The following is a 23,278-nucleotide window of genomic DNA, read 5'->3' as shown; positions in this document are numbered from 1 at the left end:
CATCCCATTAAAACTCAACGACATTGTATCCTATAATATGACCCTCTGCGGTGTTCCTGCTCTATGAGTCGACTGAAATATTTACACTGAACCGGGAAGTATCCGTTTACATAACAATGGAATTTAAAACCCATTGCATAAATCTGCACCTGGAAAATGGTTGAATGAGCCGTTCATTCCAGGTCCAGTTTGAAAATGGTGGTAAATAAGATCAGATAAGATATAGCCATGGACCCTCTCGGGTAGAAAATATCAATATTCATGAATAATGAGTGCTCAAGGATTATTTTCCTTTGTATATTTCGTGTGATATTCACTGCTTTAAATACTATGTAAATAAAATTAAAATATCTAAGAGGTTGATAGAGCAGTTTGTTAATTTCAATTTTCGATACAGTTTTTTTTCGAACGCCACTAAGTTATCAGTATTAGGCCAACCGAGAAACAGAATTGCGATCATGTGACTTGCGTCTCCATAGAAGAGCGTCCTTAAGATCAAAAGGTAAAAACCGAAACGCAAAACTGGCTAAGATTGAACTGGTAACTATTTTTACCGGACCCAGTTTAGCTTTTCACGGGAGGGCAATTAATAGACCAAAAAAAACTACCATCCTCTGAGCTATGTGATAGAGTAGAATATTACCCTCCTATTGAACCAATCAAAATTCAGCAAATTGAATTGACATGAAGTATGATAATATAACTTGTCAATTAGTTTAGTTGTGCTTTGGTTTTATTATATCTTGTTTTGTCTTTTGTTTTGTTTTGTTGTTGTTATTTTAATCTACAATGTAAATATGCGTTTGTTTGACTCTATCCAAACAAGCCTTGAAATGAGCATCAATAGATAATTCTGATAAATTACTTAGAACGTGTTTAACATACATAATTAATAATGCAATACCTGCCCTTAATGTTCATTACCAAAAACTTTTTTTCGTTTTCTCGGAACGAGCAAATGTGTCTGTTCAATCAGGACTTTGTCTCTCCTAAGTTAAATGCATTCTTTTGTTAAACCTTTAATCAGAAAGTTTCCCAATTTTCCAATTACAATGGTACATGCACTTTGTACCTTCATATGTCATCAACGAAAACAATTAATTTTAATGTTTCATATAAATTCTAAAAATTTTGTCCCTGCTGCATTTATCGCGCCTGTCCCAAGTCAGGACTTCTGGCCTCTGTATATCTGGTTTCATATTCACGCTTTATGTTGCTGGAGTATATAGAGGCAAATGTTTCGATGTATCTAGTTCAAACATATTTTATTAAGTAATTTGCATATTTTAACATCAAACCAAAACAATAGAATGAAACGAACAATAACAAATTAATCACAGGATTAAGAAAAATAGACTTAAAGTCTTGAATCAATCCATCTCCTGAAATCACGAATAATAATTGTATCATATCGCATAACTCAAGGAAGTAGTACTCTAGTGCTCATAACGTGCATTTGATGAGTTTGGTGCAAAGTGAAGAGGGTGATATTTAATGCTCCCTGTATTTACTCAGGTCACACGGAATTTTCAAAAATATTCAAAAGACGTAACTGTAATTTAGGTCAAAAACGTTTTGAACCTCGGTAAAAATTTAAAAATTATACTCATCAGACATCTCATCTGATCCAAACAGGAGAATATTTGAAGTCAGTTGATCAGGAAGTTGAAGTGCTGAGATATAGTTTCCTAAGCGATTGATATAACGGACAAATGAGTAAGAAATGACTAGCAGATTCTATTTCGCCGCAATGATATGATGGGGATGGAATAATGTCTTTGTCGAATAGATCTTTATTTAGCTCGCTACACTGAAGACGACGTCTGACATGTAGGATTTGACCTTTGCGTGATCCGCAATAATAATATATTGGTTTTTTGACTACCTCATTTTCGAGATAAGTTTTGGAAATTTTTACTGATGGCGAGGTCTTAATATTATTAGGTAATGTGTTCCGTAATCGAATAGTGGAAGGTAGAAAGTAATTAGAATACTGGTATGTTCTACAATAAACTGATTGGATTAGGTCAGAATTACCAGTTGGATGGCTATGGGTTTGGTTTAGTATGTTCGGAATCAGAGTTCGGAGATAAGGCGGTTTCAAAATCTTGTACATTAGTGTTAATTTGTGATTTTCTCGCCGAACACATAATTTCTGCCATCCAGTTTATATATATAAATTGTTAATTGGTGTTAATCTAGTACCCCCTGTAACTATTTTTGCTGCATCAATTTGAATCTTTTCAACTTTGAGTTTTAGAATAGCAGTGTGTGTATCACATATTACATCAGCATGTTCAAGAATGTTTATGGTGCTTACATTGGGCTATGATGTCATTATTAAGGTATCTGTGTATAATGTTGTTTTGGGATCAGCTGCAGCCTGCCCATTGGTATGAGGGTTTCCTCGTCGTTCATTAAAGACCCATCGGTGGTCTTCTGCTGACATTTTCATCCCGATGGGTTTGTTGTCTCTTTGACATACTCGCCATATCCATTCTCCTTATATCTGGTTAAGAAATGAACTTCATTTAATGCAATTTTCTGTACAGAAATTGCATATTTTCAAATTCCGGTCCAAAGGTCTATTTTATGCCTTCCTATTTCCACTCTTAGATTGTGTGAGTTGATACGAAATTTACAAATCATTTAAATTTCATAAATAGAGGAACCATTTTATTTTATAAGGGTATGGGTCTATTATTCTTTGTAATTTCCGTTCTGACTTTTTATTTGTACTTTATCCCTCTCTATATATATCACTAATCCGTACTGAATTCTCATCCTGAATTCCAGTTTTCATTTCAATTTTCACTTTTAACCTATAAACCCGCTTTAGGTCTCAGTATCGTATTAATTTTCCCATAGACTTCTATAGTGAAGTGCATATTTTTAGGATTTTTTAAAAAATATGTAAATTGATTCAATAAAACTTTCACTTATGTAGCATTTCTAAAGACATGTGAAAAAATAATTTCCCGCAAAGAAAATAGGGTGAGTCCACGAAGATCGGACAGAAAAGTAGTCTCGAACTATAAATAGCCATTTTCCCTACTTTCACTTTCGTTTTGCACTCACCAAACCAACCTTTTCAGTGGAACATTTTTATGATATCATGTTAGATTTTCTTTTAAAAAAAATCTTCATCTTACAGTGTGATGTTTGCTCTATTTTATAAGTCATTGTTCATATCTTTTGACAAAATATTAGTTTGTAGAGAGGCAAAAAGAAAATGCACTATATTTTTATAGCATCCATGTTTTGACGTACACCTGCTCAGGGATATGCAATACGATACTGGTACCTTTAAGAAAATAAATCAAATGCTTGCAATAACCTCTCTGAAATTGTCTAACATCGTGAACTTGGTACTGATCTTATGCTTACGTTTATTGTAGTAAATGTATTTTTATTAATATTTAGATAATGATTCGTCGTGTTGTCTATGGTCAATCTGCGTGAGTCAATGGACCAGAATGCTGTCACGTGACAAACATGTTTTATGTCGTTCCCACAAGACCGGGAGATTTCTTGAGGTCGGCAAAGCATAGTGTGGTAACGACATGTTATCTTGAGGGGCTTGCGTGAACGACATAACACCTTGTCATTGTATCTTTATGGTCTTGCGGGCACGACATAGCATCTTGTGGTAACGACATTTTATCTTGAGGGTTTTGCAGGAACGACATAGTATCTTGTAGTAACGACATATTAGTATCATGAGGGTCCTACAATAAATGAATTTATCTAACTCCTCCACTTAAACTCAACGAATTTTTCTTGTTTTTTTTAGCGCTGCATCAGCACCACTTCTGTGTGTCATCGGCAAATTAAGACCTCATTGCCGATTAATTTTAAATTGGACTTCTCCAGTAAATTCTGTTTTATTTGGTTTATTTTTACATACCCTACAATATTGTTATTTTTAGTAAATGATGTTGGTTTTATAAACACTGTCTATTTGAAATAACGTGTTAAAACCAAGTTCATGAACTATTTGTAATCTATGTACTTTCCGTACCAAGCCATCAACTGACATTTAAGGTTCAAATTCATGTAAAAAAAAACAAAGTTTTCATGCGTTAGTCAATTATTAAAACTAAAATCATTTCATAATTTATAGCTACCTACATTCTGACAACACTGTTTTCTGTTATAGTGACAAAGTTGTTTAACTGCAACAAAGTCAAAACTCTTCATATAATCGTTGATTTTCACTATAATGTAGGTGATTATTCAAATCATTTGACTGAGTAAATGCGACTGTTGTATTTTATTCTTGAGATATTTATCGCTCTGTTATGTCGGAAATATTTCAGAAGAGGTGAGTTTTACGTTTTACAAGTTATATTTACCTGTTTCCATTTTATGAGCGACTCGGCGGGTGTTTCTAGAAAAGCAGAGGACGCTAACTCTACCGGTGCACCTGGTCCAAGCTCCCAGTCTTTCGTAGATTCCGGGTTGCTCATTTTCTTTTGTTTATTTTCTTTTTGTGCGTGTTACCAGGGGCGGATTCAGGCGGGTGCATGGCGGGCGTGCGCCCCCTAAAATTTACATTGTGATCATTTGATTCTGATAAGAGACACTTTTTTCCGAAAATATTTTTCCAAGCGACAAATTTACAAAAACGGTCTTCAAAACAAATAATTTGATAGATAAGAAGATAAAGCCATTTTTTTTTCAAATCTTGTAAATCAAGGAATAAATACAGTTCTGAGTTATATTGTAGATACGACATTAATATTGACCTATCATGAATGTCGAGTACTAGCTAACAAACTTCCCTAAGAACAGTATTAAGATAATGACAGAAGATAAATGTAGTTATGGCCACTTCATACGACTTCTGCTTCCTTGTCGCTGTACATGTAGTATCCTTAAGTTTAAGACCTTATTCTGTGTCAACTAATTTCAAATTGCACACTCCTAACTACACGTTGTATTATGCAAATTCAGCTATAATGCCTAGCTATTCCTTTATTATTTTAGAAGTAGCATATAAGTATTAAAAAATAAGAGGATGATTAGACGGACAACTGGCAAATAACTTGAATTTGACTCAAAGATCATTTATAACTCAAGTTTTTAGAATATTTTCAAATGACCTAATTTTAATCATTTTTAAAATGCTGTACCAATTGGATCTCAATATTATCCTTAACCATTAAAGTGCATTTTCGTGACCCCTTCAGAAGTGCTTTGGATAATGGTTTTTTAATTAAAGTTTTGAGACCGAAACAAAAAAAAAAACATCTAGACTGACAAAATGTGACTCTGCTTTGTATGTCCGAGAATCAGACCCGGAAAACTGAATACTGCAATACATGTAAATGGCTAATGCATTCCACTCAAATAATATCTAAACAGTTCCATTCACGTCACTGTGTAGATAAATATTTTGTCAGTCTGAGTCATTATTTACTTCCCTGTTTTTATCAAGATTGTAACACAAGGAAGTATTAATCTATACGCACTAGACACCAGCTTTTCTTCCTTGTCTAATTAATATACAATCTCTCAAACGTGAAGTCAGATGTCGGGTCAAGATTCCTTCAATTTTATCCCTTTTTTCAGCCCCTACTCAATGAGTCGGGATAATATAGCGTAGCTTATTATCATATTCATACACCCAATAGTGTGTCTGCCTGTAACACTTTTTGATTTAAAATATGAAAATATTTGACAACTGCATCTTTTTAAAGGGAGATCAACACAAATACAAGTCAGAGGTGGATAATTTATAGTAGTTGTTTCCCCTTTCTCCAGAGTATTTGTACATGTAATAATCGGATACATTGTATCTGTGAACACCATGACACCACACGAGTTCATGAAGTTGACTGTATATATGTAGGGTCGAGTAAATCACGACCGTCGTGCTCTCTGTGTATACGGATAGTCAATCTCTTCAATATATAGGTTCTGTTTGAGATTCTAAATAGGTAACAAAATGCAACATAGTGTCCATGTGCTGCGTAAATGGTATAATTATCTATACATGTACATATACCTGTCCAATACATTGTTGTTTTTAACATTTTGATTTAACCAGCCAGATTCTATCTAAACCTATGGATCAACGATATATTATATATAGACACAGTCATATTTCTAATATAGAGCTGGTACATAAAGCACTTACGTTTGGACAATTATTTCAGGACATTCTACCCTCTAACAATATGTATTTTTATAGTCAAAAATGTTTGATGCATGTATGGATCTGATTGGTTAATACTGTATGAATCTGAAAATGACTGATTCCTGTGTGAATACGACTGTTTGATTGCTATGTGAATCTGACAGTTTTATTCCGACTGACTGATGTATACATATCTGTATTGGGAAGTTCCCTTTATTTTTTAGTTACGAAGTACGGAAATGTATTCGTATAAAAGGCGTCTGTTTTACATTTTCCGCACAATAACTCAAAACGCTTTCACCAAATATAATGACATTTGGGAAAGTGTACATCCATTGTGCAAAGCTTTATTTATTTATTTTTTTTTTAATTCCAATTTTTCTTTTTCGAATTTATTCATTACGAAAGGGAAGGGGGTCAAGTTTTTGACCAATAACTCAAATACCCTTGCACCAATTAAAATGAAACTTTTGGAAATAACAATTTTTCATTTGAAAATACTTGCAGCTAGTTGTGTGATACGTTAGAATTGTCGCCATGGTATTTGATTTATATTTTTTTTTTGCAATTAAATGCCCACACCAGTTGTGGTGTTCATATTATTTATTAGTCCCTATGCTTAAGTGTGTCAAAAAACTAATATTGTGTCCACTCTTGTCCCAATTGTTCAGAATTCAAACACTACGGTCGTATCATGCTGCGCTCTTCGAAGCTTGTTTTATTTTCTTTATTGATACACGTAATACGTGATTATTTTGTATAGAAGCAATACATCACGTAGCAGAAATAAAATAAAATTTAAGAAGGCCTTTGGACGATTTTTTTTTTGTTTTGTTTTGTTTTGTTTTTTATTATTATTATTATTATTTTGTTTTTAAGGTTTTCATTTCACATATAAACTCGTTAGAGATAAACTTAACCTATAAGTGTTATCAAGTCCTATGAGGTACGTGCACATATTAAATCTTCAAACTGAACGAGCATGAAAGCGGAAAAGTAGCACTTAATTTATTTCCCTAGACCGCTTGCTCTACAGTTATCAAAACTGACTTATGTAGATGAAAAAAATACGGATTAAATTATGTCACGTTTTAAAAATTTGATTTTTCTGTTTGGGCTGAATTACATTGCAAACGGTGAGTATTTTTGTTTTTAACTAACACCACCAAGGCGAGTATCAGTTAAAGTGGACACAAAAAATACACACATTGCATTTTCTGCGTAACATGTTTTTTTTTTCTTGAATACCGGGTCCGGTTTCATAAAAAAATCTCAAATTGGGATTTTCCTCAAAATCTTCAATTTTCAGTTTATTCATTGGCTGGGATTTGAGATGAGGATAGGTTTTGAGGTTTCAATTTCAATTGAGATTTTTTTTTATGAAACCAGGCCCAGGTCGATGTAGTCGTTCGCATCATCATATGTATTTTCGTAATTTTCTGTAAAAATGGACACAGAACTAGACATATACACGTATGCATTACATTTTCTACATGATAGTTATATATATATATATACACACAACAATAAGTCTGGCAAATTTAATAGCTTGGTACCCCCAAGCAAACAAACCCCCCAATTACAAACATGCCCCCTGCATTGATAAACAGATACATGTAAAAAAAAGTCCAGTATTACAATAAAACATAACATCAGAATGCAAGCTAAATATGCAAAACCCAATACCCTTAGTAATGCTACTGGGAGGGTGCGTGGGAAGCTGACAAAAACAGCGTGTCGCCATTAGCAACTTTTTGCACTAGCAGCGCGGCTCATCAAAACGACACTGCGGGATCGTATGGAGGCCCAGCGAAAAACCCCAAAGCATGCGCGGCAAATTCAAACATTGTGTTAAAAAACAATTTACAAATAAATTCAATTCTGTTTCGATCCTCATACGGAGCCACGGACTGTATCGATATTACCAATATCTAACCAATAATAATCCGTAAATGCCATCATACTGAGGATAGTTTGTATTGAATACTTTGGATTGGTTGTTTTCACCCAGTTTTGGTGGAGTTGCTTATTTACTTTTGTTTCTTTGTATGTATTACCGTTGGTTACTTTATGTTCTTTGTTATGTATGTCTTTTTTCCTTGTCTGGTCTTTTTTCCCCGGATTACATTCTATTCGGGAATCGATGGCATACCACCAGAAGCCCTCAAGTCCATGAATGACACTACCATTCAATATCTTCTTGGGCTATTAAACCAGATATGGGAAAAAGAAAAAATTCCAAAAGACTGGCAAAAGGGATTCTTGGTAAAACTACCTAAAAAGGGGGACAAATCCAATTGCAACAACTGGAGAGGAATAACTCTTTTGTCCATTCCTAGTAAAATCCTATGCAGTATAATCTTACAAAGAATGAAAGAAGAGATTGATAGCAAGCTGAGAGATGAACAAGCTGGATTTAGACAAGAACGATCATGTGTCGACCAGATTGCAACACTCAGAATAATTATTGAGCAAACGATCGAATGGCAGTCATCCCTATATCTAAACTTTATTGACTTCCAGAAAGCATTTGACAGCATAGATCATCAGGTCTTGTGGAACATTCTAGGACACTATGGAATTCCTCCAAAGATTATTTCCATGATTAAGTTACTGTATGAAGAATTCTCTTGTCAGGTCATACATGCTGGTACATTGACGGATCCTTTCCCTGTAACAACTGGCGTAAGGCAACGATGCATTCTCTCTCCCTTTCTCTTTCTCATAGTCATCGACTGGATAGCAACAACAGCTTACAACGACCCTCATGGTATACAATGGACACTAACATCTCGTCTAGAAGACCTCGAATTTGCAGACGACATATGCACACTATCGCATCGTCTTCAAGATTCCCAACACCAGGTCAACCATCTCGAAGAAACAGCGAAAAGAACAGGATTATATATCAACACAGCCAAAACCAAAGCCATGAGAATCCAACAAAACCAGATGGATCCAATATTGGTAAATAACCAACAGAGAGAGAATGTAGATAAATTTACGTACCTTAGAAGTGTCATGAGTACAACTGGAGGCACTGACGAAGATGTACAAGCCAGAAAGATGAAAGCATTACAGGCTTTTTCCATTCTAAAGCCAGTATGGAAAAGTAGAACACTGAGAACGACTACTAAGATCAAAATTTTCAACAGCAATGTTAAGTCTGTCCTGTTATATGGTTGCGAGACCTGGAGAGAAACAGAAAACACCATGAAATCTATACAAGTCTTTGTTAACAAATGCCTAAGAAATATACTGAATATCAGATGGCCAGAAAAAATAACAAACAAGAAACTCTGGCAAAGAACAAAACAACAACCAATAGAAAACACCATTCGAACCCGGAAATGGAAATGGATTGGTCATACTTTAAGGAAGAACAATAAAAACACTACAAAGCAAGCTTTAGATTGGAATCCCCAAGGGCAAAGAAAAAGAGGAAGACCAAAGAACACCTGAAGAAGGCTTTGAACTCTGAACTGAAGAGAGTAGGACTAACGTGGAAGAATTGTAACACCATCGCCCAAAACCGAAGCGAATGGAGAGAAACTGTAGTCGCCCTATGTCCACCCATGGACGAAATGGAATAAATCACATTCTATTGATTTCTATTCGAATCTGTGTTCCTTTGATTACGTATATATTAAGCTTTCCGTTTATGACTAATAAGTCATCACGCAAGGAAACTCTTTGTTTTGTCTTGTTTATTTTTATTGTTTGGTTTTTATACATTACAAATTGACTTAAACTAACGAATTATATTTCATTAAACAACACCTTAAAGAAGTGCACTGTTCTCAATATCCAGACTCACACTGAATAGTGAGCTGTTTATTAGTATACACAATAAAACACACACTGAAGGGCCATATTGTTTCCAAATATGACCCTGAGATCGGATCTGATAGATCGAGGCACTGTTCTATTTAATATATATTACTACTGAATCTATTTTAACATGTTCGTTATGAAAATATGAATTACACTGCAACTAGGAAGTACTAAGTTCAAGTATCCAGGGAAGTATCTACGAAGTGCTTTTATTGTGTTGACTTCTTAAATGGGTTGGAATTTTTTATACGGTACATGTACATTTTGCACCTGCGATAAAGTATGAAAACGACAGATGCATAGGTTGGGCACCTGAAAGCAATTTTATGATTGTATGACTTTTAGTGCTTGGTTATGCAATCATACTCCTGATGGGTTCATTCGACGCAGGTGTAATGGGACATATATTTCATTGTTCATGCACATAACGAAAGAACAGCAGAAAATTCTGAATTCTCCATCCCGACGCTTAAAGCCAGTGGCATAAAAATCCCTTTTTGCTTCTGACGTGATATCTCGAATACTTATTAGAGTCTCTAACACCGTTGCTACAAGTTCTTCCCTCTTGGGTTCAAGGTTGCAACACAAAAAAGCTTATATTTGTACTTGATAAACAAAGATAGTAGTTTCACTTCCTACATAAAAACGTGCTTTGGTCTCTAAAAGAAATAATTTGCAAAATACAGATTGTATCGCATTCCATTTTTAGAGGGTCATATTTCATATAGTTATTCGTCAATTATATTACTTATGATAGTTTTTTATACTATCATTGTTAAGGGTTGTCATTTCTTATTTTAACATAAAACTATTTGTTTGATGAGTAATAGCCATTTTAAATACACCTCTAATAATAGGGAGACGATTTTGTATTCAACGCAGATGACACGTTAATATTAATTTACACCAAGCTTCAGACAAATTATCATATTCCATGTTTTATAATAGAACATACTTTCATCTAGATTGAAGCTGATTTTAACATTAATTTTAGCAGCAATTGTTACAATACTTTTTTGTTTTTTGTATGTTTGTTCGTTTTTTTTTATGTTTTTTTTTTTATTATTATCATCTTTTTTTTAATTTTTTTTTTTAAGTTATGCATCTTATAGTTTAGTTGATATTGTCTCATCGGTCAATGGTAAATCGTTACCAGTATACTTATTGAGTTTTAAATATTATGTACATAATTTGTAATTATTGGTATGTTAAAGAATGTGTCCGTCCGTAATGGTTGTCTGTCTGCCTGTGTGTCTGTCTGTCCTTTTGTACAACTGACGGATGTTTGAAGGGGTGGTACAAAATGTACATGTCCATTAATTGACGTAATTTCCCTAGTGTTTTAATTTCTAGTTTTCCTTCGGGTTTAATAGGGGACTTTTAAGAGTCGGGAGCGGACTCGCATATATTTACTTCAGTTTTCAGGTTTTGGGATCCGGGAAATCTCAATATTGTTATTATATGAGCAAACTAAGAAGAAAGAATTGCTATAATTGTTATTTATTATACACACTTAAAAAGATCTAAAATTTTGACGTCAAAGCAAAGCCAAATCCTTTGTACCCGTTTATATCTAGATACCTGCAATATATTAACAATGCCTTAAAGACAGCTCCTCCCCTGTTATATACCTTCAACCTTACTACAGTATTTCACCAAAAAGAACATTTGTTTATGCATTATTTCAGGCCTCTTCAAATCGTGTCCTGGTCGTTTGATATTTTGATGGTTTATATGTTATACTGAAATGTTTTTGTTCTCGTTTTTGTCACATACTACGAAGGGGTGGTGCTATCTGTCAATGGGTCAATACATATACATGATATTTTGTGTTGAACTTATATACTATATTTGAAGTGTCCGTGAAAAAGTTATCTCATGATGCTTTTACATTTTCTTGGGGTTTCCCTCCTCGAAACACACCATATTTGAAGGGCCCGAGTGAAGTTGTCATATGATTCTTGCCCATTTTCCTGGGGTTACCCTCCTCGAGACACATCTTAATTGTGTTCTATACACTACACAGAATTTAGACACACCAGGACGGAAAGTGTGATCTCAGTTGTGTTACATGTATATCTAAGAACAGCTTATAAATGTTAACTGAAAAGAGGTTAAAGCTCGAACATTCTATTTAAGAGCAAGTTTTTCAATGAAATTATGACTCAATTTACCAAAATAATAGGAAAGGAAATGTCTTTTTTCCTTGATTCTGGTGGTGCAAATAGTCAAATTCAAAATGGTGATTTTTTTCATACCATTTTTCACCCACTGCCTGATTCTTATGGAGACTGACACAGCACTATATACAGTACTTTTGTTAGTTACGTTGTAAATGACTACCTGTTCATTAAATGCTTTGTGGTTACTAATGATGCGTCTACTCCTACAAAATCAACATTGGTTCTATTTACATATACTGCACTATCAAACATGGACACACATCACTCAGTGCATTAAAAGCATACTAAAAGACATTTAAAAACAACCATTACTACATATTAAGTATATTTTGAAATACATTTTGAAAGAATTATATTCATCAAATATTTACTACTCAGTTTACATTCTAACATGTATACTCCTATGGGTGCATACGTTTGCCTTGTGAGATATTCCATACAATTCGCTTTGGCAGGTACTATCTTCTGACACGATTGTTTCTACTTCTTGATCCAGAACAATCAAGACCTACTTTTCATTTTGTATTTACGTAAGCAGATAAATAACCAGAAAACCAACATATTGTTACTTATACGTAAAAAAAATTATTTTGCAACACAGATCATTCAGAAAGACAATGCAGGTATAGTATACACACCAAAATGTAGGCCATTATTCTCCCTGTTCGACAAAGTCTCCATGGGGCCTTTCTTTTGACGCTTGTTGTGTCCCCCTGTTCCACGAAGTCTCCGTTGGACCTCTTGTTTTAACCGTTGTTATTCCTATTTTAATTAGTATCCATGGGGTTTCTTGTTTTGACTATTATTCATCTGTTTTACGCTCTCAGAGGGGCCTATCCTTTGATACTAGCGGTGGGCAATTATGTATCCTGTTCTATGATTCTTTTCTTCCATATATATATGTCACTTTGTCGTTGTCTTTGTATGTTTGATATGTTGTAACGTTTGTTTGCTCATGTTGCACACTGTGCCTGAGCTTTTCTAAATAAAATCTTGAAATCTTGAAATCTTGAAGTCTCTATGGTGCCTCTCTTTTAATTAATACTTAATTAACTTAACCTGGAAAATTTTATGTCTAATAGTGATACAGCGTTTGGTGCAGTGGCCCTAGTTCTGTTACGACACATAAATACCGGTAATAAACCAAATCACCCATACCAGTGTTAGCGTTGGTTGTCAACAAATCACCCATACCAGTGTTAGCGTTGGTTGTCAACAAATCACCCATACCAGTGTTAGCGTTGGTTGTCAACAAATCGCCCATACCAGAGTTAGCGTTGGTTGTCAACAAATCACCCATACCAGTGTTAGCGTTGGTTGTCAACAAATCACCCATACCAGTGTTAGCGTTGGTTGTCAATTAGAAAAAAAAAAGGTTAATACTTTTGATGATGGTCATGCCCCTTTTTCTTGAAAGTATTTCAAATTATCACCCCTCCCAAATTTTTGACAGCAACTATATTTCTTTATGAATATGTGTTGGTAATGTACTACAAATGTGTTCAGTTTCATTAAACTGAAGATGTACTAGGCTTTCAAAGTATATGGTCAGACAGACAGACGGACGGAGTGATTCCTATACACCCCCATAATTTGTCTGCGGAATGAGAATAATTAAAGAAAAGTATCCTATGTGTAGAATACAGGGGAGATAATTCAATGTGTAGAATACGGGGAGATATTTCAATGTGTAGAATAAGGGTGAGATAACTCAATGGCCTGATTCTTACTCTTGTTTCTTTGATGTTTATAATGTCCTATATTTCCCCTATATATATCAGAATGTATATCTATAAAGTCTATGATGGCTATAAAACGTTATATGAATTCTGATTCTTCATCCGTGTCTATAATACGCATTATCATTGAAGTATATCTTTAATTGCTTCGACACGGGGAAGAGGCAGGACTTCATATAAGACGAAGAATCAGAAGGATAAGTCATTGATCATTTTATTAGCGAGGTGGAGGTGTTGGGATATTATTGATACAAATGTACCAAAAAAAATGTTACTCGTTCATTAAAAAAAAATATGATTCAACATTACTTAACAAGGTAGATTTTCAAATGAAAGTAAAAGTAAAAACAAAATAACAGTTCGTGCTTGAGCGAATTTTTGTTATCCGACATCAAATTACAGGCCCTTAAGGATAAAAATGATCGATGCCTACATGTAAGTGTAAGACAACGTGATATAGCATTGATCTTTGATATCCATCTCTAAAGGTCAGAAAGGGACTTCTTGGGAATAATGCGAGAGAGAAAGGGGTATTGTCAGACCAGAAAATTTCTATATATACTCTTTGGATGTTTAGTGTCAACACAAAACAAGCATCTTAATTTTATACCACAGAGGCTTGTGTACAGGGATTTTTATGACACACCCTTGCTTTTTTCTTTCGGCTGTTTCTGATGGTCTTAAAAAGACTCACTGTACACAAGCCTCTGTGCTTATACGTTGAAATACATAAATGCGTTTCTATGCGGCCCGTATAAGGATGCAACAAATAGATGTTGCATGGTATATTTTTCCATTTATATTGCCAATTTGTGTTTATATATTAGTACAAATCAAATTGATCCAATCCGTTACAAATTCATTGCCTCTATGGGATTTAGGCTAGAAAAATCTTGTAACAATACTGAACAAATACAATATACTAGACTATGTAGATTCTGTTCATACAAACCCCTGCAATATGTTCATTATATATTCTATTTTTTAAAAAAATGAAAAACCTGGAATATACAATTACGCTAACAATGGTGTCTGATTAAATAAGATGTATGTATAATAAGGCGGAGCTTAAAAAACTAAGAACGGCTGTAAAAAACAAGGATTAAATCATGGTTATTTAAAATACCTAACAATACGTAATATCTACATGCATATTATATACTTGTGAATGGTATCTTATTAAATTATTATTTAAAGATCAATAATTTTGTGTTGATTACAAATCGTCTGAATCGATTGGATGAAGTTCGTTGTTCGCTGTTTGTGCTACCCACTGCATTGAACGTTACCGTTGTGCATGTTGAATCTTGAAAATTTTGAAAAATTATTTACATTCATAAATCATGCATGCATTTACTAACTTTGAAGTAACGGTTCTAAAATTAGTCGGTCTGTCGTATAAATATTTCGGAGTAAAGCGAAAAGCTCTTAATCCGTTTTCCGAAATTTTAGAATGGGAGGTTCCGAGATTCATTTACATATTATTTTGGGATTAATTGTTTGGGATAGCTTGTGTCTTCTTGATGGAGGTAGGATATATTTATTTGAAAATATAATTTCACAAAATAGTTTTTATTTAAATATACATGTAGATGATGACGAGCAGTGTTTTTTACTTGTGTGTCTGTCAGTCTATGTCTGGTCAATTTCAACTGTATTCAACTTGAGTTATCCTAACTGTGATTGTGAATAAATATCTTTCGAAGCACATGTAGTAAGAGGGCAGTACATACTTTATTAGTTTGAGTTCATCAGTTCGTTTGTACATTAGATATTTTTTTCAGTCCAATTTCTTTTTAATATTTATAATAATTTTATTTTGGGAGAGTTCAGTAAATCTAAATAGCATTGTGAGCAAAGAGTTGAACGTAAAATTCATTTCTAATGGTGCGGTAGCAATTTTTTTCTTATTTCGTCCGATGATTTAGAGATTTAATAGACGTAAAAGTTTCAATGCGCGATATGTATTTGACAAATGGATCCTTGTCTGAACAGTCACATTTCCAAATCCAATTTTATAGAAGTTCGATATCAGTAAATAATATTTAAGAAATAATTCGTGGAGGGGGTAGATTTGTACTCATTTTAACATGGTACGGCATGTTCTCATTTAACACCTCGCTGTCACTCAGTGCTAAACAATCAAATATATGCCGTACCATGTTAAAATGAGTACAAATCTACCCACTCAACGAATTGTTTCTTTTATAATATGACAAGTACGGTTATTTTTATGACAACTTCATGGTGTTTTTTGGATACCTTTATAACTCCAATTACCGAATGAATTTGTCGCCAATTATTCTCGGATTCTTTTTTCAGTTTAAGCCTATGTTTACCCCACGGGGTCAAAAAGCCAAAATTTTTGTGACACAATTGTTTGAGCGTCTTAGCCTTCCTGGTATTGCATGTGTGAACAAACTAAACAAATTTATAAAGTATCATCGTATAGATCAATATCTCAGCTTTACAATTGTATCAAGGGAGTTGCGGTAACACTTAGGGTTTTGCGGTAAAATGAAAAAAATGTACACTACCCCGCCGAAAAACCGCTTAAATTGACATATTTTTCAATGTCAAAACCCTTAGAGTATTAATGCTTCAGTAAAAAACGTTTTAGTATTATTGCAATTTATAATTCTGATGGTCTTTTGATGAATTTTGGCGATTTTCGTATTCTGAATTTATCAAAAAATTTTCGATTTTTCGGTCAAAAGTCACAAAATTCGACTCTACAAGTTTACTCTCTCGATCAAAACGTCTCAAATTTGAAACCATTCGATAGATAATTTAATTTTCTACATTTTCTACTTATTATCAAGAAAGATTTTCAAAAAAAGTTAAAAATACTACCCCTACCCCTAGAAAACTGGTCTCAGTATCAAACAGAATTCTCATTCACTGTGTACTGACATTGTAGAAGTCATATTTTAGTCATTCATAATTAAGATAATTATGTACCTAACATATCTGATCAATTTAGGAGCGTAGATTTACCTTTTGGGGTGACATTATTATAAGATCGGAAAAAGGGAAATTTTCGAATTTTCTACGATATCACCCGATATTGTATTTTTTCAGAATTAACATTATGGCTCATATCTAGGTATTTTTTACATGGTTGGGGGTGGCAATTTTCACATAATTGGACTTGGAAAAGTTAAAATATTTTTTTTTTACTTAAACGCATTACAAAGCTAAGACACTATATAAAATTTATTTGAATATACAAAAGCTTATTTGAAGTACGGTATTAGAAAAACAAATGCCAGTTATAGATGAAATGAAAAGAAATATGAAATTCTGAAAATTTCCCCTTTTTATGAAAAAATCATTATTGTCCCTTTGAAACTGAAAAAAATACGCCCCTGAAATAAGAAGATATGTTGGATACATCGATAATTAGAATAGCAGTACCCAACATGTCTATTGTACACCGTTTATTTATTAATTATTAACATTTTCGTTCATGTTGAGGCATTTTTTCATGAGTATAAATTTATTACTCCGTTACCAACGTAGAATTAAAAATAGATTTTTATTAATATTAAGGTTTCCACGAAACGTGTAGAAGTCGCCTCCCGTTTCCTAATCAGACTTTTGAGAAACATATCGTCAATGCATGGAACTGCTTATAATTAATTGAGGCAGCGTGAAGGACCTGGATATCAAATTTCATCGAAATCGGACAAGTTTGAATTTTCGACAGCGGTGGCGGTCATTTTAAAATGGCAGCCGACATGCAGCTCCAATTACAAATTGCACCGCAAATTATTAATCGGGACGGCTCAGAGAACCTAGATATCAATTTTCATCGAAATCGGACAACTTTGAATTTTCGACCGCAGTGGCGGCCATTTTGAGAATGGCGGTCGATACGTATTTCAAATTAACGATTAAACCGCAGATTCTTAATCGTGGCGTCTTAAAAAAACCTAGATATCAATTTTCATCAAAATCGGAAAACTTTGAATTTTCAACCACGGTGGTGGCCATTTTAAAAATGGCGGTCGACACGCAGCTCTAATTGAGCACTTGGGACGGCTCAGAGAACGTAGATATCAATTTTCATTTGAAAATAGCGGCCGAGACGCACGCGATTTTTTTTCTTTTCGTGATTTTGTTTAGACTAATGAGCTTAATATATACACCACGTTTCGTCAAATTCTGATCAGCAGTTTTCGAGATATATGATGTTCCAATTTCCGGTGTGAAAAAATGGGTACGTCCTGTCCGGCAGCCTTTTTGAAAAAATGGCGGCATCTGGAATTTTTTTTGGAAGTTCTACATCCTTCAATGAGTAGTTCTAACTTCCTGAGAAGTTTCGATCTCAATCGGACCAGCCACTTTTGAGAAAAAGGGCGGACACTTTCAACAATTTTTAAGACAGGAGAATTAAAATAATAATAATAATAATTAAAATTTACGTTTCCATGAAACGTGTATACGTCGCCTCCCTTTTTCTTTTCTGTGTATTAAGAAACGAATCGTCAGATGAACTGCTTATTATTAATCGATGCAACTTAAAGAACCTGGATATCAAATTTCGTCGAAATCGAATTTTCATCGCAATGGCGGCCATTTTGAAAATGGCGGTCGATACGCAGTCAAAATTATCGATTGAGCCGCAGATTCTTAATCGGGGCATCTTAAAAAACCTAGATATAAATTTTAATCAAAATCGGACAACTTTGAATTTTCGAGCGCGATGGCGGCCATTTTGAAACTGGCGACCGGCCCATTGCTCAAATTTGAAATTGAGCCTAAGATTAAAAATCGGGACGGCTCAAAGAACCTAGATGTCAATTTTGATCGAAATCGGACAAATTTGAATTTTCGATCGCGTTTGCGGCCATTTTGAAAATGGCGGCCAAGACGCACGCGATTTTTTTTCGTGATTTTGTTTGGACTATTGAGCTTAATATATACACCAAGTTTCGTCAAATTCTGATCAGCAGTTTTCGAGATATATGATGTTCCAATTTCCTGTGTAAAAAATGGGTACGTCCAGTCCGGCGGCTAATTTGAAAAATGGCGGCATCTGGAAATTTTGTTTCGAAGTTCTTCGAAGAGTAGTTCTAACTTCTTAAAAATGTTTGGTCTAAACCGAACAAGCCACTTCTGAGAAAAAGGGCGGACACTTCGAACAATTTGTATGATAGGAGAATTAAAATAAAAATAAGAAACACAGTAAAAGCAATAAGTCACCGCCACTTCGTGGACGGCGATTAAATAATAATAATAATAATAATAAGAAGAAGAAGAAGAAGAAGAAGAAGAAGACGACGACGACGACGAAGAAGAAACGGAGCAAAAACAATAATAATTCACGCTCATGAAATGAATGAAAACAGCTGATACACATCGGAATATTACGTGTGTTTGTTAAGGTTGGCAGTAATTTACACACACACAAGCCCCGCCCAATAAGTCGCGTGCTGTTCATATAGCAATCGAAAATCGACCACAGTTGTGGTCTCAAAGCCTGTTAATGACGTCACATTAGAATTGCTTACTAAAAGTATGCAAAAAAAGATCAGTTCATATTTTATAAAAACTTTTCAGATTACTATATATCAAAAGTTAATTTGGAATTATCTTCCAAAATCAAAGAAGTCATTTCGCAAACTTGTTCTATAGTCAAGTTTTTGATTAATTTGAACTGACAAATTATAATCTTAGCTTTAATATTCGTAAAGAAGTTTGCCAAATTAAATCAACCAAATTACGAATTAGTGCTTATTCCCTTATAATTGAACTGGTAGATATTCAAAACAAATAAAATAATAATAAAAACAGAAAGATTTTGCAAATTTTATATTGGTAATATGTAGGATGAGGAATGCCTCTTTTGTGAGAGTATTTTATGAAATTGATGAAGCACTATGTAATAACTCAGCCGAATTTATAATAAAAATGTTAAATCCAAATTCTTTGAAAAAGGTACAGACATTATCTTTATTCATAAAGCACGCTTTTAAAAAAGGGACTAACCTACTGTTTCGATTGCTTTGACTGAGTTTATTATTTATCATAATTAATGAATGAGAACGATTACAATGTATTAATGTTTATAAATTCTATACTTTGTTATATTGGTTCCTATGATGTGTAATTACATCCCAGGCAGTGTATTATTTCACGTAGGCGTCATGGTCGTCTCCCAAAAAGGGACCTAAGTTGGGTCTTTTGGTGTTTTTTTTTAATTATTATTCTTAGTTGCTTTTTGAATTACCCCTATCCCCAAATAGCACTATGAACAAAAATAGTGATTTTCCCACTGTCTTGAACTGTGAATTCCTGTCAAATAACTGTGCAAGGACTATATAATACTATTATTATTTGGTACAGGTCATGGCAGTATATAACAGTCCTTACCCTCCGACTATTATGAACTGTTTATCACTTACACAGTCGAAGACAGGAAAAGATAGTCTTCACATGTATTGTATATTCCTGTAAAGGACTGTCATGGATCATTGTAGGCGTTAACAATATATCATCGACTATAATGAACTGTACCGAATTGTCGCAGTTTATGATAGTCGGCGACAATATTTCCTACGCCTATTATGTACTGTTCCTCACTGTAAGACATCGTGATAAATAATTGCAATTTTAGAGTAGTCTATAATGAACTGTCGTGATTTTTAACAGATCATAGTAGGTAATGATAATTTGTGTTGACCTACTATGAACTGTATTGCCCCGTTACAGGTCATGAAAGGTGATGACAATATTTTCCTGATCTGTTGTGCACTGTCGTAGCTTGTTACAAATCGGGACAAATTTTAACAATTTTATTAGACCTATAATAGTCTATAATGATTTGTAACAGGAATTCTTCGAAATTAATAACATGTAACATAAATCTTTCTCCACCCCCTCCCGCTAGTCGTTAATTACGCCTCCGCACCTGAAAATTAAACATGGTACATGCATGTGAATCAAACAACACGTGCAGTGGGTGCCATCAATAATACACAAATTCGGCTCATCTTTTAACTGAACTTTAAACCTGCAATAATTAAATGAAAGTACGTTTGTTTGTTTGTTGGGGTTTAACGTCCGAGCAGCAATATTTCAGCTATATTCAGACAATGAACATGAAATTGATGATAAAATGAACATGAAATGATGAAATAAAAAAGGGATGGGACACAAGGACAATGGGGTCGAGAAATTAATTTCTATGACAAAGTAAGTCTTATACACAAATTGTTGGTATTGATCGATATCCAAACAGACCAAAGGAAAGTGTACGTAATAGATACATGTATATTGTTTTGGATAGAAGGTGTCATGAATAATAAATATTGTAAAATATTTGTACCACCGAATTTTTTTATCAAGAATTATTGAATATGTTTCAAACTCCTGGTCTAATATCAGAAGTACTTAAAATTTGTTTTTGTTTTATTTATTTAATTATCTAAAATTTGGTTAAAAATTGCACCGATGCGGTAAGTACTGTATATTACTTAGGTAAATATAAAGATCTGTTTTTTTTTATATTTATACCAATGAAGCCTGAGGCTCACTTATTTTTTACTTAATATATAAAAAATCCTCTATATACATAGCGCATGGAACTTATTGAAAACATACTTATTTCGATTATAAATGACATGTATTTGTACTTGAAAACTTAGAAAGATATTTATTTCATCAAAGTCCCTTGTGTTAAAAATGATCTGTATTTTTTTTAATTCAGAAAAAAAATCGATGGGAGCCATATACCGGGCCTTTTTTTCAATGTTTGTATAATATGCCTTGCTATGGTAACGCTACTAAAACTAATAACCGTGACCCTTTCCGGTGACTCTCTACAGACATCGCCTGCATCATGTGTATGCTTCTTTTTTTCCCTAAAGAACCAGTTACTTTTGCATCGGAACATATTCTTTCTTTCTTTCTTTCTGTACTTGTACAACCGCTGTCGCCATTTGCCAAATGCATAATTACACAGAAATTAACAAGCATTTATATTCCAAGTTACATATATACAAAAAGAGTCAAGCGTATGCATGCAATAATTTTTTAATGTCAGCATAGAGTCCTATTATACCTAGCTGGACTTGACAGCAATTTTGATGGAAATATCTTGTGATAGTAAAGAGCAAAACTCACAAGAGAACCTATTGGGAATATATTCCGGAACCACTATAAATAATCAATAAAAGCTTCAGTAATTAAATTCGCATGCAGTGACCTTCACTATACGTCATTTACGACGGATTTCCTCTAATTCAGATAAAGTCTGTTTTGGTAAGACACATTCCCCTTTTATTTTAGTCACCGAAATACTAGTAGCAGGGGCTTTCGATAAGGTAAAGTCTGTCTATACCAGGCTATATAAGTATGTTCACTCTTATTTCATTCTCCGACGCAGTCGATATAGTTTCGCATTTTACCCTTTGACCTTAAAGACGCTCTTCCATGGAAACGCAAGTCACCTGATGGCAATTCTGTTTCCCGATTGGCCAAATACTGATAACTTAGTGGCGTTCGAAAAAAAAAGTTTCGTATATTACGTGACGTGTTATTTTCTTGAATGAAATATAGAATGTTAGAATTGAAAAAAAAACAAGATTTTCTGCGTCATTTTTAAAGATAGTACATGTTTTACTAAAGGTTTCACTCATTTAAAGCAAGTGTTCATTTTGCAAGTGTGCAAAAGCATTGACACTGAATTAATAAGCCTTTTGCGTGTTTATTGAACGTATCTTAAGACGTGTGAAATACCACATGTATATACAATTGAACTACGTACTCTCTCAAAGGTGAATTGGGGACCGGTGTCCCCCCCCACCCCCCACCCCCCACCCCCACCTTTAGGTTGGAATAATTCAGTTGATTATATAGGAAGTGACTGAGCCATGACAGAACCAACCACGTCTTAGGACAGTCAGCCCTCTTTTGAGAATCTCTGGATCTGCCTCAATGATACTTGTCAATTTCATCCATGGATGGACGTATAACCACATACATGTTGTGGTTTTGTGGTACAAAAGTGACAACATATAAATAAATCATGAAATGTAAAAGTAATTATTTCATAAACACGTATCAGTCTAACCGTTGTAGTGAGCATGTATAATTCTTGGCTGTTGTATTTTGTGCATGAAAATAGGTACCAGTATCGTATTGCATATCCCTGAGCGGGTGTACGTCAAAACATGGATGCCATAAAAATATAGTGCATTTTCTTTTTGCCTCTCTACAAACTAATGTTTTGTCAAAAGACATGAACAGTGACTTAAAAAATAGAGCAAGCATCACACTGTAAGATGAAGAACTTTTTTAAAAGAAAATCTAACATAATATCATAAAAATGTTCCACTGAAAAGGTTGGTTTGGTGAGTGCAAAACGAAAGTGA

General features: G+C 34.0%; 1 protein-coding gene across 4 annotated transcripts in view; it reads left to right on the top strand.

Annotated features, from left to right (window-relative positions):
- Window positions 1-23,278, top strand: part of LOC148599182 (salivary peroxidase/catechol oxidase-like) — a 54,982-nt gene that overhangs the window by 419 nt on the left and 31,285 nt on the right. The window contains exon 1 of one of the 4 annotated variants that reach the window (XM_088558448.1): window positions 4,172-4,324. The exons of 1 other annotated variant lie outside the window; for it this stretch is intronic. In XM_088558448.1, the coding sequence (XP_088414574.1) occupies window positions 4,258-4,324 (67 nt within the window). In that variant the 5' untranslated portion in view covers window positions 4,172-4,257. Of the gene's footprint in view, window positions 1-4,171; window positions 4,325-7,122; window positions 7,279-15,163; window positions 15,428-23,278 lie in introns of those variants that run through there. 2 more of the 4 variants (XM_088558449.1, XM_088558446.1) reach the window with 2 other exon arrangements.

Source organism: Perna viridis, chromosome 13, assembly GCF_037379345.1.
Source record: "Perna viridis isolate PV_CMFRI_1.1 ecotype Kerala chromosome 13, ASM3737934v1, whole genome shotgun sequence".
NCBI lineage: Eukaryota > Metazoa > Mollusca > Bivalvia > Mytilida > Mytilidae > Perna > Perna viridis.
The sequence above is the reverse complement of the archived record's forward strand: the minus strand, read 5'-3'. Positions and strand labels throughout refer to the sequence as shown.